This window comes from Myxocyprinus asiaticus, chromosome 23 (genome assembly GCF_019703515.2).
Source record: "Myxocyprinus asiaticus isolate MX2 ecotype Aquarium Trade chromosome 23, UBuf_Myxa_2, whole genome shotgun sequence".
NCBI classification, from domain to species: domain Eukaryota; kingdom Metazoa; phylum Chordata; class Actinopteri; order Cypriniformes; family Catostomidae; genus Myxocyprinus; species Myxocyprinus asiaticus.
Genome location: NC_059366.1, coordinates 479029 through 496864, shown reverse-complemented (window position 1 = coordinate 496864; position 17836 = coordinate 479029). Strand labels below are relative to the sequence as shown.

The 17836-nt window shown below is 38.0% G+C and overlaps 1 protein-coding gene across 1 annotated transcript in view; it reads right to left on the bottom strand.

Moving 5' to 3' along the window:
- Nucleotides 1-1149: 1149 nt before the first annotated feature.
- Nucleotides 1150-17836, bottom strand: part of LOC127414304 (stonin-1) — a 70612-nt gene continuing 53925 nt past the window's right edge. The window contains exon 11 of the mRNA XM_051652250.1: nucleotides 1150-1399. Within this exon, the coding sequence (XP_051508210.1) occupies nucleotides 1292-1399 (108 nt within the window). The 3' untranslated portion in view covers nucleotides 1150-1291. The remainder of the gene's footprint in view (nucleotides 1400-17836) is intronic.

The following is a 17836-nucleotide window of genomic DNA, read 5'->3' as shown; positions in this document are numbered from 1 at the left end:
GAATGTAACATGGTCCAATGTACATTTCCAGTTTAATTGTATCGGAATCAATAATTTAAAAAAAAATAAAATTGACTCGTCTACAGATAACTGGCATGTCTGAATAAAGGAATAAAAAACAACGTGTTTTATCTCCACTCTCCCCCTTCATCACTGCTTGACTTTGGTGAAAGTAAGCCATGTTTTTTGAAAGAAAAATAAAATTTGGCTCTAATAAGTAAACAGCAGTATCTTTATTTATTTAATTATTTTTTTAAAGTCTTGTTGCTGTTTTTGTATTGTGTACTAGAAGCTCCTGTCACCAAGACAAATTCCTTGTATGTGTAAGCATACTTGGCAAAAAAGCTCATTCTGATTCTGATCTCTTTTTCAATATAAGATAATTCAAGATTTTAAATAGAAACAATTTTGCCGGCACTGGAGCTATGTGCCTGAGTGGGCGGGGTTTAAGCACCAGCTACCAATAAATTGGCATGATTCTTCATAGCAGTGGTCTTCAACCCTGTTCCCAGGGACCCACAGCACTACACATTTTTGATGTTGCCCTGATTTAACAATTGATTCAAGTCACCATCTCATTATTAGAGGATCCGTGACCTGAACTGGGTGTATCAGAAAAGGGAAACTTACCCAAATGTGCAGTGCTGTGGATCCCCAGAAACAAGGTTGAAGGCCTCTGCTATACAGGTACAGTAATTATCAGTACTGACATCAGTTCTCACAGCGACAGCTACTAACGCAGTCATGTTAAAATACAGAATACTCCATAAAATAAATATTAAAAATATATATAAAAGACATAGTTTCCTCGTGTCTCTCTTCTCTCAGACTACCTGAGTTCAGTTTCTATTCCAGTTTTATAGCACAATAAGCAAAGTTACAGAGAGCATTCTAATCATGTCTGAATAAGGCATTTTAATGTTTTTCTTTTTCTCAAAATAATCAGGAGAAACAACCTTCCCTAGTCCATAAATGTAGTCCACAGTTTCAAAAACAACCAACAGGAATCTTATTTAATGGGAACATAAATCCCCACATTTACTTGTTCAGACAGAAATATGTCAATCAATAAATATTTTTCCAAGTGTCAAACAAAAATTTCTACATCTCAGGCCAATATAGTAACAAAATTCACAATAAACTTGCATGAAAAACTAAACAATATTATAACGGCTTTAAATAATTAGTCACAAAAAAAGAACATTCAAATTTTGTTCTCTTGTAATTTGGGAAAAACAATTTTTTCTTACTGGAAATCATTTTATTTGTCAAATGCTACAGTATTTCTCTCTCACCACTCGGCCTCCCCAACAGCCTTGGAGAAAACATAGTCTTTCCCTCCATAACACATGACTCCATCTTTCAAGTAGAATTTCCATCGATTTTTGCTGCGGTGAATCTGTCAAAAAATGTTTTAAATAAAATCATTAGTGCAACTTTTACAGATTGCAATGGTTTAACTTATGACGAGTTTATGTACAGTATGAAAATGAGGCCGATTCAAATGTACACACACTGAACCAAATCAAATGGCTCAGTGGTGTTTTCTTAATTACAAAATATATAAGAGTGGGCAGATCAAGGAGTTTGTTTTGATGGTCCATTTTAAATACTAGAACACACTATATAATACTAAACATTACCCTGTTTGGGAGAGTAGTGTAAGTAATTGGGAGTAAATATTGAAAAACAATTGATTTAGGGGAAAAATAAATAATGTATACCACAGGTCTGTTAAATGCTTGATTCTGATTGGTTGACAGATGTGTTCTATAGTGTGCAGTTATTTTTCAGTAAACAGACAGCTATGAAGTAGTTACAAGTCTTGACTGCATAATGGTTCCATATCACTTCGCCAAATTATCAGTTATTTCGAAAAGCAGTACAAGCTACCACAGCAAAATAACCAATTAAAACAACGACACTGGCTTAGAACATCGGATAAACAATTTGTATCATTTACACAGTGCGTCGTGATTGCATAACCACCTCGGGGTGTGCGTTATTTTTATAAAAATTCAACGGCTCGGAGTCATTTATTCATTGCTTATAGTATGAAGCTGCACAAGTCATTTACTATTCCATTTAGTAATTTAGCAGACACTTTTATCCAAGACGACTTGCAAATCAGGAACATAAACAATTTGTTGTTTACTTAGAGTGCAGAAGAGATGGGTGCAATTTACTTTCCCAGCCTTTCTTTTCTTTTTTTATACAGCACAATTAAAAACACCACGAGGTTGGCCAATGTGCTTAACAGGGCAGCATAAAAAAAAACACCACAACAAAAAAGCACAACAGCAACTGATGAATTAAAAGACGTTATTAAAAGAAAAACACAGTTTACACAGCATTGTAAGCTAGAGAAAAAGTGTGTTTTTAACATAGATTGGGCTTGTCTTATATGTAGAGGAAGGTCATTCCAAAGTTTAGGACCGGCTGTGGCAAAAGCCCGGTCACCATTATGTTTTAATCTAGTTCTGTTTAAGCTACATTCCCACCAGAAGCCTGCGGTCGGCTAATGAGCGGCAGCTCCTTGTACAAACACAAAGAGGCACCAAAACACTTTCCCAGACTTTCAGTTTCACTGTACCACGTTGGTGGAATGACCTTCCCAACTCCATCCATGATGCAGACTCACACTCTGTCTTCAAAAAATGGCTAAAAACACATCTTTTCCATGAGCACAACAATTCACTCCAAAAAAAAAAAATTGTGTATATATATATATATATTCTTGTTGCACTCTAATCTGTCTTGAATACTACTATTCTGATGCTAGTGAAACTTTGTAATGCAGCACTTTTAGTACCACTGTCTCCTTAAGATGAATCACTTATGATGTATTATTCCTCTTTTGTAAGTCACTCTGGTGGAGTCCCCTGACCCCTGGCGGACGATAACGGCTCCTCCGCTTCCTGGCGGCTGGCAGCGGCGAGGACTCCACAACAGCGCCTCCCTCCCGGGTTTCGGCACCAGTGTAACGGGGTTCTTAGGAGGCGGCGGGAACTGGCAGAACAGTCAACATAACTTTACTGACATAAATTAACTTCAACAAACATAAACACAAAGACACACACACAACTGGCGTCTCCAGCTCATCTATATCTCCCTCCTGGCTGATTAAGACAATTCAGCACTGGCATGCATCCTCATGGCCTGGCCACACCCTCCTCCTCATCACAAATGGAAAACAACAACAACAACAAAAACTATACTGCCTACAAAGGATAAGAACGGACAAAGAGAGAGCACATGTGGGCAATATTTAAACAAAAATAAACACTGCTAACAAGACATTGCTGGAAACAAATCAAAGGAGGGAACCAGGAACAGAGACAAGACCTCAAAACTAAAGTTCAATATAAAGTCCAAAATTCTAGAGCGACCCATACTGGCTGGTAGGGAACTCCCTCCCGATGTTAGTTATTGCAAGTAGATTATCAGACATGCTGAAGAAGATCCGTGAAGTTCCCTTTCATGTCCGTCACTTCGACGCGGTGTCAGTAGCTGACACTATTGGAAACTCCCCCATAGAGTGCCAATCTCTGAAGCCCTTTAAAATCATGGCAATTTATTGGCAGATGGTGCTGGCACCTGGAAAAGCGGTGTGGCACATCAATTGCCTGGAGCTGCTTGGAGAGATAATACTGAAGTTGTGGTTTACATAGACAACCAGGGGGGGAGTGCAGTCACGTCCAATGTTGAACCTGGCATGCCAGCTTCTCCTCTGGTGTAAGAAGCATCTCATTCATACGTGTGTTGCACATCCCCGGTCACCTGAACTGCGGTGCAGACTTACTTTTGTGTCAGTGACTCAGCCAGGGGGAGTGGAAGCTTCATCCCCAGACTGTCCTGAGGATTTGGGAGGTATTTGAGGAAGTAGAGATGGACCTGTTTGCGTCCCCAGAGACCACACACACTGTTGTCTCTGGTACTCCATGACTCAGGCTCCGCTGGGCTGGGACGCCCTAGCTCACAAATAGCCAGAGTAACACAATTATACGTTCCCTCCCATTCATTTGCTACACCAAGTGTTGTGCAAAATTCGGGAAAACAAGGAAACCGTGCTGTTGGTTGCACCAGAGTGGCCCAACCGCCCTTGGTTCCCAGAGCTGGTAGAGCTGTTGGATGCTCCCCCATGGAAGATTCCTTGCTCTAAAGATTGTTCTCTTACTTGCTCTGGCTTCACTCAAATGTTTTGGGGACCTTTAGGTCTTATTGGTCCATGACTCTTGCTTAGATATTGGACCGTGCTTGATTAAGTGCCCAAGGTTTTGGCCACTGCGTTCAGGGCTCGGGTTCAGGGATTAGTTGCAAGCGTTCTCTCATTTTCCATTCGCACCAGACGAGGTACAGAAACAGCACATGCCTTGTCCTGTGAGGGTGCAACGCATGTACATTGACTGTACAAGTCAATTTAGGCTGACGGATCAGCTTTTTGTCTGCTTTGGAGGCCGTTCAAAAGGCTATTTTCAGTGTAAAGAGTAATGTTTAATGATCTACTACCCTGTTGCCTAGTGGCATTGTCAATTTCAGTTGCACAGTGCTTCACTACCAGGTCTGGCTAGCATCACCATTATATTCTCTACTTGAAATTATTGAAATCTATTTGTATTCCTTTCTATTTGTCAATATGAAAGGGAGACTCTGTTGATGCCTCTTAACCCTGACGAAGTGTCTACGTGATTGACTGGAAAGTGAATGGACTGGTTATGAGATGTAATCTTGATAAAGAAGTGATTCTATTGGGTTTTTATAATATAATTTGGAATAAGATTTGCAGGATAACAAAGTTTCACAATTTTAAATCAAATGATCAATGGGTCCATTAACTCAAACACCAAAAACTTCTGTAATAAGCCACAGAGTATTTTGAAATCGTATAATTTTAGAACAAAGGACTCTGATCATAATTTAATATTGTCAGAAAAAAAAAGAAAAAAAGTACATACAGTACTGTGCAAAAGTCTTAGGCACGTAAGTTATTTCACAAAAGCATGTGTCTTAAGATGGTTATTTATATCTTCAGCTTTGAGTCAAAATGAAACATACATTTTAGACTCCCAAACATTCCTTTTGCAAATAGAATAGAAGAACAGGGAGCCCTGCAACAGATTGCATGACCCCCACAGAGCCCCCCACTAAACATTGAGTCTGGGATTACATGAGACAGAAGCAACTGAGACAGCCTAAATAAATAGAAGAACTGCAGTGAATTCTACAAGAAACTTGGAATATCCTATCTGCCAACAACCAAGAAAAACTGTGTCTAGGTGTACCTAGGAGAAATGGTGCTGTTTTGAAGGCAAAAGTGGTCACATGAAATATGATTTAGCTTCTTTTTTTGTTTACTGGTCTTTGTATGACCTTAATTTATAAATGAAAACTATTCATGGCATTATTTTTGAAGAAATACTCACTAGGCAATATTTTTCACAAGTACCTAAAACTTTTGCACAGTAATGTATTCAAACTGGGAAAAACATGTATTTTATTTTAAATACTAAAGAAATATTTAATGAGGAATTGAAACAAGTGGATTGCAATAGTTTAGATACTTAAGATCTTGATGCCTCTTGCAAAGGTTCAACTGATATAATAATGTTAAAAATAAATTTAGTATAAAATCTGTTAATAGACGCACAATAGTGAATCTTCCATGGATACCTGAACAGATAAGGGATCTTATGAATTTTTTTTATTTGGCTTTAAAATGTAGTCTTAATAATGCTTTGCACATCTTAATAATTACATGCACCTCTTTAAACATCTATACCGAATCATTTTTCCTGATAGTTTGAAAACAGCCTTTATTGTGTATGCATTTATAAAACTTGTGATGCCTGTGAAGTAGCTAATTACAGATGCATCAGTATACCTCCAATGTTATCCAAAATCTTATAGAAGGTGGTCACAAATCAATCAATAACACATTTCAGTATGGGTCAACATCTCCACCCTATGCAATTTGATTTTCATGAAAACCATTCCACAGAAACAGTTAACTTAAGAAATAAAAACAAGGTTGACAGGGGCGGAGTGGTTGGCACTATATTCATCGATTTAAAGAAAGCATTTGATACATCATGATATACTGTCTAAATTAATCAACAAACGCAGTAATTTCGCATTCCCATTATGTTCAGGTGCCAAGCCCTAGGATCTATTACAAAAATAAGAAGGTGTGCACTCTGAAAATGTATTTAGAGAAGAATCTTTTATTCTTTAGCAGCATGGGACTTAATATTAGACTAAAAGACTCTTCTCTAGAGACATTTTCATATCTTCTCTTATTTTTGTAAATTATCAACACAATATATCCCCAAACACAATACACTGGATGTCCTCTTATTTAGATAATAGACAACATTGTACTAGAATCAATGGACATTTGTCTTATTTTTTTAGATTGTTGCATAGGGGTTCCTCAAGGTTCCATTTTGGGCCTTTGCTGTATAAAATATTTAGGTGTGATTATTGATAGTAACTTGACTTAAAAGATTGTAAATTACTGTATAATCTTAATGAGTTTACATTTCAGGAATTAAATAAACAATGCAGCACAAAAAAAATACACATTCAATGATACTGTCGTATTTCTCTTATTGTGTTACAATTTGGTCTACTACTATGAAAACTCTGCGTAGACTTTTGCATAGGGGTTCCTCAAGGGTCCATTTTAGGCCCTTGCCATTTACAGTATTTACAGTTGAAGTCAGAAGTTTCCATACATTTAGGTTGAAGTCATTAACTCATTTAACCACTCCACAGATTTAATATTAGCAAACTAGAGTTTTGGCATGACACAAGTAATTTTTCCAACAACTGTTTACAGACAGATTGTTTTGCTTTTAATTGACTATATCACAATTCCAGTGGGTCAAAAGTTTACATAAGTTAACTGTGCCTTTAAACAGCTTGGAAAATTCCAGAAAAATATGTCAAGCCTTTAGGCAATTAGCCAATTAGATTCTGATCTGAATGAGGTGTACTGAATTGGAGGTGTACCTGTGGATATATTTTAAGCCCTACCTTCAAGCTCTGTGCCTCTTTGCTTGACAATGAAAAAAAAAAAATCAGCCAAGACCTCAGGAAAAACAATTTTTGGACCTCCACAAGTCTGGTTCATCCTTGGGAGCAATTTCTAAATGCCTGAAGGTACCACATTCAACTGTACCAACAATAGTACGCAAGTATAAACACCTTGGAACCACACCGCTCAGGAAGGATGCATTCGTTCTCCTAGAGATGAACATAGTTTGGTGTGAAAAGTGCAAATCAATCCCAGAACAAAAGCAAAGGACCTTGTGAAGATGCTGGAAGAAACAGGTAGACAAGTATCTACATCTGCAGTAAAACATGTCCTATATCGATATAACCTGAAAGACTGCTCAGCAAGGAAGAAGCCACTGCTCCAAGACCACCATAAAAAGCCAGACTACAGTTTGCAAGTGCACATGGGGACAAAGATCTTACTTTTTGGAGAAATGTCCTCTGGTCTGATGAAACAGAAATTGAACTGCCTGGCCATAATGACCATCGTTATGTTTGGAGGAAAAAGGGTGAGGCTTGCAAGCCGAAGAACACCATCCCAACCGTGAAGCATGGGGGTGGCAGCATCGTGTTGTGGGGGTGCTTCACTGCAGGAGGGACTGGTGCACTTCACAAAATAGATGGCATCATGAGGAAGGAAATATTGCGGATATATTGAAGCAACATCTCAAGACATCAGCCAGGAAGTTAAAGCTCGGTGTATGTAAACTTCTGACCAACTGGGAATGTGATGAAAGAAATAAAAGCTGAAATAAAATCACTCTCTACTATTATTCTGACATTTCACATTCTTAAAATAAAGTAGTGAGCTTAACTGACCTAAGACAGGAATGTTTTCTATGATTAAATGTCAGGAATTGTGAAAAACTGAGTTTAAATGTATTTGGCTAAGGTGTATGTAAACTTCTGACTTCAACTGTAGGTGTGATTATTGATAGTAACTTGACTTTTAAAAAAAGATTGTAAATTACTGTATAATCTTAATGAGTTTAAATTTCAGGAATTAAACACTAAATGCAGCAAAAATATAGACACATTCAATGATACTGTCACTTATTGGGTTATAATTTGGTCTCAGGCTAGCTGTACTACTATGAAAACTCTGCATAGACTTTATAAACAAACAGGTATTGGACAAGAAAAGGAATTCATATCACCATTGTAACATTATTAAAAATACAATGGTTATAGGAGATTCTATTGTAAGGAACGTGGAAATAGAGACTCCAGCCACTATTGTTAAATGCATTTCCATGCCAGAGCATCTGAAATCAGATCAAACTTACAAGTGCTAGCTAATGCTAAACGTACATTTTCTAAAACTGTTATTCATGTCGGCACTAACAATGTCCGGCTTAGCCAGTCGGAGATCACTAGAGATACTTTTAAAGAGGTGTGTGAACTTGCAAAAACAATGTCAGACACTGTAATATGCTCTGGCCTCCTCCCTGCTCATCGTGGTGACGAGGTTTATAGTAGATTAGTGTCACTGAATGGCTGGATGTCTGAGTGATGTCCGGAGAATAGAATAGGATTTATAGGCAATTGGAAGAGTTTTTGGGGTAGACCAGACCTGCTAAAAAGAGACGGACTCCATCCCTTGAGGGAAGGTGCCGCTCTCCTCTCTAATAATTTGACTCATAATCTTAATAGTGATAGTATTTGACTAACTGGGGCCCAGGTCAGGAAGCAGACAAATTGGCTAATCCGAACATCTGCTAGCTGCCTTGAAACGTCACACAGGTCATATAAACTACAACACAAAGAATTAATCACCTAGATAAATCACATAGAGATAGTGTCTGTTCCCCAAACTACCAAACACAAACCCCTCACTGAATCATTTAGAAAAAAAATAGGTAAAACTTGAAAATAACAAAAAACAAATTGAAGATAAAAATCAGATAAAAGGTAGGGCTATGAAACATTAGACCTCTTTCAACCAAAGCACTAACTGTAAATGAAATTATTACAGATCATAGTTTGTATGCGCTCTGTTTGACCGAAACCTTGCTTAAACTAGATGAATATTAGTTTTAATGAATCTACTCCCCCAGGTTATTGTTACAAAAAGGAGCCTCGTCTGAAGGGTCGAGGAGGTGGTGTTGCGAACTTCAGTTTATAGTGAAGTTTTTGGTGTTACTCAGGGGCTGTTTACACGACAACGTTTTCAACTAAAAACAGAAAACTTGCGTGTTTTGGGGCCTGAAAACGCAAACTTTTGAAAATGGTTTCACATGCAAGTTTTTGAAAACGATGCCGTTATTGTCTCCGTGTAAACATACAAAAACGTGAATTTGTGAAAATGATGACATCATGCGGACGCATATTACGTGTTATATAAAGAATGATGGATTGATAAGCATCAATTTGAGATGTATAATTATCAATATGAATACTGGTGTCTGTGCAAATAACAATAAATCAACAATTTATTCATTTGGAGCATTTTGTATGGAGTGTGAACATCGTACAGTAGGCAGAACCTGCAATTTGAAAATCTTGAAATGAAATGTATGGATTCAGATGGGAAAAATGTATTTTAAATGTTATTTATTTGATGTACCTTTACCCTGCAATTAATTCACCCACCGCTTATGTATATAGCCTATAGACAGAGATGTGATGCCATGTACAGTATTCAATGATATGCTTAGAATATGAAAACACGAGGCAGCGAAAAAGCATGTTAGATCCAGTGTATACAAGACCTCTCTCTGTCAGAAGATACCCGTATATCAGAGTTCTGTCTGATATCCAAAACCAGTCAACATCAACAGCTTATGTTAACTTACTCTCCTACCAGCCCAAGAGTCAGCAGGGGGAATACAGGAGGAGGCAGTAGACGAAGTGATGGTAAAAATGAGCAGAGTTTATTGAATAATCTTGAGAGTTCAGTCTATAGGCAAAACGCGAGAGTACTTCAAAACAATGCGCGAGACATTCAAAACTACAATGGCGGACTATAGGACTGTGTGTGTGCTGCTCAAGATTGAGTTTATTGACGCTTCTCCAGAAAAGTAATTGTAGTAATAAAGCAACCTCATCGTCCATCCAGACAAAATTGCTTGACGCTTTCGCCATCTTTATTGTTTGTATTCACCGCTCTGCGGAAGAATGCTTATGTGTGCAGGCGCGTAGGGTTTCTTTACAAGTGACATCACCAACTACTGGCCTGGCATGCACAATACAGCATTTTTAGTTGTTTTCGCAGATCCGTGTGAACGGGGATCGTTTTGACAATGTTGTCGTCTGTACGTGAAACTTTTCAAAAACGCAAAGGAAATACTTTTCCGTTTTTAGTACATCATTGTCGTGTAATGTGACACTGCCAGAAATAAAAAATCTGTCTTCTTTTGCCCTTGCTACAGTATATAGATCACCCAGGCCATACTCTGGTTTCCTTGGTGAATTTGCAATTTTTCTATAAGATCTTGTAGTTAATATAGATAGAGCTTTAATTGTTGGTGACATCTATGTGAATGTTGAAATTGAAAATGATACACTGGGATTAGCATTTATCGATATTCTCAACTCTCTTGGAGTCAGACAAAATGTGACAGGACCAACTCATTACCATAATCATACGCTAGATTTAATTGTCATATGGATTTGATACTGATACTATAGAAATTCTGCCACAGAGCGATGACATCAGATCATTACCTTGTCTCTTGTATGCTGTGATCAGCTAATGTTACTCAATCTACACCACGCTATCGTTCAGGTAGAACTATTCTTTCAATCATTAAAGACAGCATCACTAATCATCTTCCAGATTTATTTCATATACTCAGTTAGCCAAAAAGTCTAGAAGAACTTGATGTAATAACAGAAAAATTAAATACGGTCTTCTCTAACACTCCTGATAGTGTCGCCCCCCTTCGATAAAAGAAAAAGAAAAAAGCCCTGCACCATGATACAATGATCACACTCGTGCTCTCGAGAGAGCAGCTCGGAAAATGGCGCGCAAGTGGAAGAATACAAAATTAGAGGTATTTTGTGGTGCATGGAAGGATAGTGTCTGTAGCTACAGACAGGCACTAAAAGCTGTCAGGTCAGCATATTTTAGCAAACTCATAGAAAATAACCACAACAATTCTAGGTGTATATTCAGTACTGTGGCTAAATTGGTTAGGAATAAAGCTTCGACTGAACCAGATATTCCGTCGCAGCACATTAGTAATGACTTCATGAATTTCTTTACTGATAAAATTTAAATCAGAAATAAAATTGGAATTTTGCAATCGTCGGTCACAGTACCACAGAAGAGAGTGTCTCAATGTCTCACGAGCAACTTCAATCCTTCGCTGTCATAGGTCATGAAGAGCTAACAAAACTTTTCGAAACATCAAAAGCCACATGTATGTCAGATCCAATACCAACGAAGCTCTTAAAAGAGGTATTCCCGGTCATCTCAGAACCTCTTTTTAATATTATTAACTCCTCGCTATCCTTAGGAGATGTCCCAAAAAACTTAGCAGTTATCAAACCACTTCTGGAGAATTGGCTAATTATAGACCGTTTTCAAATCTCCTGTTTATTATCGAAAATACTAGAAAAGGTAGTGTCCTCCCAACTATGTTCATTTCTACAGAGAAATAGTATATATGACCAATTTCAGTCAGGATTTAGGCCCCATCACAGTACAGAGACTGCACATATCGGTTACAAATTATGCATTTTATTAATAAAATGCTCTTATATGATCGCGGCTGTATTTCTCATCTAGTGCTTTTAGATCTTAGTGCTGCCTTCAACACCATAGATCAGGACATTCTCTTGAATAGGCTTGAGAATTATGTTGGCATTTGTGGACTTGCATTAGCATGGTTTAGGTCCTATTTAGCAGACCGCTACCACTTTGTCTGTGTAAACGAGGAATTGTCAAATCAAACAAAAAGTTTGGCGTGCCACAGGGATCAGTTTTAGGGCCTATACTTTTCTCCTTATATATGCTTCCCCTGGGAGATATTATCAGGAATCATAAGTTTCTACTGTTATGCAATACCCAACTTTATATTTCTTCAAATCCCGATGAAATTTAACAGTTCTCCAAATTAGCAGTGTATCAATGAAATCAAAGATTGGATGGCCAGAAATTTCCTTCAACTCAATTCCGAAAAAAGAGGTACTATTTATTGGACCAAAAAACTCGCTAAATGTAATATGACACTCAATAGATGTAGTTACATTCTCTTCTACAGTGAAGAACTTAGGTGTAATATTTGATACCAATGTGTCCTTTGAAAATAAAATTTCCAATGTTTGTGGAACAGCATTCTTCCACCTCATAAATATTATGAAACATGCTATCCGTTGCTGATCCCAAAAAACTAATTCATGTGTTCAGGAGCTCAAGACTAGATTATTGTAATGCATTGCTGAGAGGATGTCCTGCAAGTTCAATAAATAAACTTCAACTGGTTCAAAATGCAGCAGGCAGAGTGCTGACTAGAACCAAGAAATATGATCATATTAGCCCCATTTTATCATCATTACATTGGCTACCTGTTAAATTTTGAATTAATTGTTTTATTTTGTTAACTACGTACAAAGCTTTGAATGGTCTAGCTCCACTGTACTTAAGTGACCTTCTACCACACTATATTCCATCATGTTCAATACGATCACAAAATTCTGGCCTGTTAATGGTTCCTAGAATATCAAAATCCACAAAAAGTGGTAGATAATTTTCCTATTTGGCTCCTAAACTGTGGAATAGTCTCCCTAACACCGTTTAGGACGCAGACACACTCACTCACGGAGTTTAAATCTAGACTAAAGACTCATCTATTTAGCCAGGCATACACCTAATTTATCCATCAACTCACAATTAGGCTGCTTTAGTTAGGTCTGCCGGAACCAGAAACATTTATCATGATCTATAACTCTGCAAAAACTTCAAATGGCATCTATGCTAATATTATTCTATTTGTTTCCCTGTCTCAACCTTGGGATGCATATCCCGATGTTACCAGAGCCAGCCAGATCCTGCTTAGTGTCGGACTCCACTGCCATGTGTCTATTTAGAAAATGCAGCCGGTGCCAGACAGACATCACTTCAGTCTAGTACAATGGACTTCAAGGGATGAACTGATGCCAACACCAACCGTAATACATGGGACACTACATATGCCACTGCTTGAACCTTGGACTTAGACCTCACCAAAATGACCTGCTGGTCGAACTGTGATGCACCTCACTGATGTCTGCCTGCATCATTTTGGTCTAATAATGGACTACACTCTTAAAATGGAATACATAGACTTAATTATTTGCCAACAAAAGACTTCATCGGCCAACTAACAAAGGACAATGCATCAATGTGAACTACTACAGTTAATCCAGGCTGAACTTCAAAAGACATTACTCAATCTTACAGTTTGTAAAAATCTTTATTTAAACACTGGCCCTTAACACTTAGTTTAATAATCTTAAACCAAGACTTGCACTACACATAAATAACTAATATTGGCATTATATTCATGTTGTTTAGCCAGAGAGGAACTGGCCCCCACAGTGAGTCTGGTTTCCCCCAAGGTTATTTTTCTCCATTAACCAACCATTTGTTATAGTTTTGTGTTCCTTGCCACAGTCGCCTTTGACTTACTCACAGGGGCTCTAAATACAATTATTTAATTATTTATTTTATACACAATTTACAATCATATTTAATCAAACTACACAATGATCACTCTCAAGACTTTATAGATTTTACGGTTTCATTTTTTGTTAATGCATGATTTTCTGCAAAGCTGCTTTTAAACTATGCTTGTTGTGAAAAGCGCTATACAAAAAATATAACTTGACAATCTTCTGACAATTTTTGATTATGGCAAACGCAAGTTGTTATATAAGATTTTACATAGGTTTTGCCCTACCACCTCTTTAACAATTTGTAACATCACACTACTGCTACAAGTTTGACCATCAAATATAGATCAACAAAATTTGGTGATCAGTCTTTTCATTAAAAGCAGTAGAACATTAACACTCACTACCTAGATCTATAAGAGTGTAGTACTTCAAAATTGTCATGTGAATTGTTGTAGATGCTGCATGCATATGTGGTATTCTTTTAAAAGTTTATTATTTTGTATGGTATTTATTATTATTATTAAATGTTCAATTGTGAATACAGACATCTTTCCAGGGCAGTACTGTAACTGCCGCCCAGAGACTACAGCTGTAATTTAGCTTCAAGCAAATACGGTTCACACATGCATGTAATATTATATATACACACACACACACACACACACACACACACACACACACAGTACTGTGCAAAAGTTTTAGGCACTTGTGAAAAATGTTGCATAGTGAGGATGTCTTCAAAAATAATGACATACAGTGCATCCGGAAAGTATTCACAGCGCTTCACTTTTTCCACATTTTGTTATGTTACAGCCTTATTCCAAAATGGATTAAATTCATTATTTTCCTCAAAATTCTACAAACAGTACCCCATAATGACAACGTGAAAGAAGTTTGAAATCTTTGCAAATGTATTAAAAATACATTCACAGCCTTTGCCATGACACTTAAACTTTAGCTCAGGTACATCCCGTTTCCACTGATCATCCTTGAGATGTTTCTACAACTTGATTGGAGTCCACCTGTGGTAAATTCAGTTGATTAGACATGATTTGGAAAGGCACACACCTGTCTATATAAGGTCCCACACTTAACAGTGCATGTCAGAGCACAAACCAAGCCATGAAGTCCAAGGAATTGTCTGTAGACCTCCAAGACAGGATTGTATCAAGGCACAGATCTGGGGAAGGGTACAGAAAAATTTCTGCAGCATTGAAGGTCCCAATGAGCACAGTGGCCTCCATCATCCATAAATGGAAGAAGTTTGGAACCACCAGGACTCTTCCTAGAGCTGGCCGCCCGGCCAAACTGAGCGATCGGGGGAGAATGGCCTTAGTCAGGGAGGTGACCAAGAACCCGATGGTCACTCTGACAGAGCTCCAGCGTTTCTCTGTGGAGAGAGAACCTTCCAGAAGAACAACCATCTCTGCAGCACTCCACCAATCAGGCCTGTATGGTAGAGTGGCCAGACGGAAGCCACTCCTCAGTAAAAGGCACATGACAGCCCGCCTGGAGTTTGCCAAAAGGCACCTGAAGGACTCTCAAATCATGAGAAACAAAGACTGAACTCTTTTGGCCTGAATGGCAAGCATCATGTCTGGAGGAAACCAGGCACCGCTCATCACCTGGCCAATACCATCCCTACAGTGAAGCATGGTGGTGACAGCATCATGCTGTTGGGATGTTTTTCAGCAGCAGGAACTGGGAGACTAGTCAGGATCGAGTATTGAGCAAAGGCTGTGAATACTTGTGCATGTGATTTTTTTTTTTTTTCTTCGTTTTTTATTTTTAATAAATTTGCAAAGATTTCAAACAAACTTCTTTCACGTTGTCATTATGGGGTATTGTTTGTAGAATTTTGAGGAAAATAATTTATTTAATCCATTTTGGAATAAGGCTGTAACATAACAAAATGTGGAAAAAGTGAAGCGCTGTGAAAACTTTCCGGATGCACTATAAATAGTTTTCATTTATCACTTAATGTCATACAAAGTCCAGTAAACATAAAAAAGCTAAATCAATATTCGGTGTGACCACCTTTGCCTTTGAAACAGCACCAATTCTCCTAGGTACACCTGGACACAGTTTTTCTTGGGTTGTTGGCAGATAGGATGTTCCAAGCTTCTTGGAGAATTCACCACAGTTCTTCTGTCTCTATGTAATCTCAGACAAACACTATGTTCTGTGGGGGGCTCTGTGGGGGCCATGACATCTGTTGCAGGGCTCCCTGTTCTCCTATTCTAAACTTTTCTATTTACAAAAGTAATGTTTGGGAGTCTAACATTTATATTTCCTATACAAGTTTATTAACACACTAAAGCTGAAGATATAAATAACCATCTTAAGACAAATGCTTTTGTGAAACCTCTTATGTGCCTAAGACTTTTGCACAGTACTGATATACAGTTGTGCTCAAAAGTTTGCATACCCTGGCATTGATTTTGAAAATATGACTGATCATGCAAAAAAAAAAAAAAAAACAAAAAAAAACTTAAGGAAAGTCATTTATTATCACATAGTTGTTTGGCTCCTTTTTAAATCATAATGATAACAGAAATCACCCAAATGGCCCCGATCAGAAGTTTACATACCCTTGAATGTTTGGCCTTGCTACAGACACACAAGGTGACACACACAGGTTTAAAATGGCAATTAAAGGTTAATTTCCCACACCTGTGGCTTTTTAAATTGCAATTAATGTCTGTGTATAAATAGTCAATGAGTTTGTTAGCTCTCATGTGGATGCACTGAGCAGGCTAGATACTGAGCCATGGGGAGCAGAAAAGAACTGTCAAAAGACCTGCGTAACAAGGTAATGGAACTTTATAAAGATGGAAAAGGAGATAAAAAGATATCCAAAGCCTTGAAAATGCCAGTCAGTACTGTTCAGTCACTTATTAAGAAGTGGAAAATTCAGGGATCTCTTGATACCAAGCCAAGGTCAGGTAGACTAAGAAAGATTTCAGCCACAACTGCCAGAAGAATTGTTCAGGATACAAAGAAAAACACACAGGTAACCTCAGGAGAAATACAGGCTGCTCTGGAAAAAGACGGTGTGGTTGTTTCAAGGAGCACAATACAATGATACTTGAACAAATATGAGCTGCATGGTCGAGTTGCCAGAAAGAAGCCTTTATTGCGCCAATGCCACAAAAAAGCCCGGTTACAATATGCCCGACAACACCTTGACACACCTCTCAGCTTCTGGCACACTGTAATTTGGAGTGACGAGACCAAAATAGAGCTTTATGGTCACAACCATAAGCGCTATGTTTGGAGAGGGGTCAACAAGGCCTATAGTGAAAAGAACAGCATCCCCACTGTGAAGCATGGTGGTGGCTCACTGATGTTTTGGGGGGGGGTGTGAGCTCTAAAGGCACAGGGAATCTTGTGAAGACTGATGGCAAGATGAATGCAGCATGTTATCAGAAAATACTGGCAGACAAGTTGCATTCTTCTGCACGAAAGCTACGCATGGGACACTCTTGGACTTTCCAGCACGATAATGACCCTAAACACAAGGCCAAGTTGACCCTCCAGTGGTTACAGCAGAAAAAGGTGAAGGTTCTGGAGTGGCCATCACAGTCTCCCGACCTTAATATCATCGAGCCACTCTGGGGAGATCTCAAAGGTGCGGTTCATGCAAGACGACCAAAGACTTTGCATGACCTGGAGGCATTTTGCCAAGACAAATGAGCAGCTATACCACCTGCAAGAATTTGGGGCCTCACAGACAGCTATTACAAAAGACTGCACGCTGTCATTGATGCTAAAGGGGGCAATACACAGTATTAAGAACTAAGGGTAATCTCATTTTTTCCTTTGTTGCCATGTTTTGTTTTATGATTGTGCCATTCTGTTATAACCTACAGTTGAATATGAATCCCATAAGAAATAAATGTGTTTTGCCTGCTCACTCATGTTTTCTTTAAAAATGGTACATATATATCCAATTTTCCAAGGGTATGCAAACTTTTGAGCACAACTGTGTGTGTGTGTGTATATAGTGAATTGTCCTGGAACAATAAATATAGAACAGTAAAGTATACAGTATGGTGCAATACAAATGTATGAACAGTACATGTAAATTCATATTTGTACATGCTACCTATTCAAACCCATGTGTTCAATACGCAAAATCACATTTATATATATATATATATATATATATATATATATA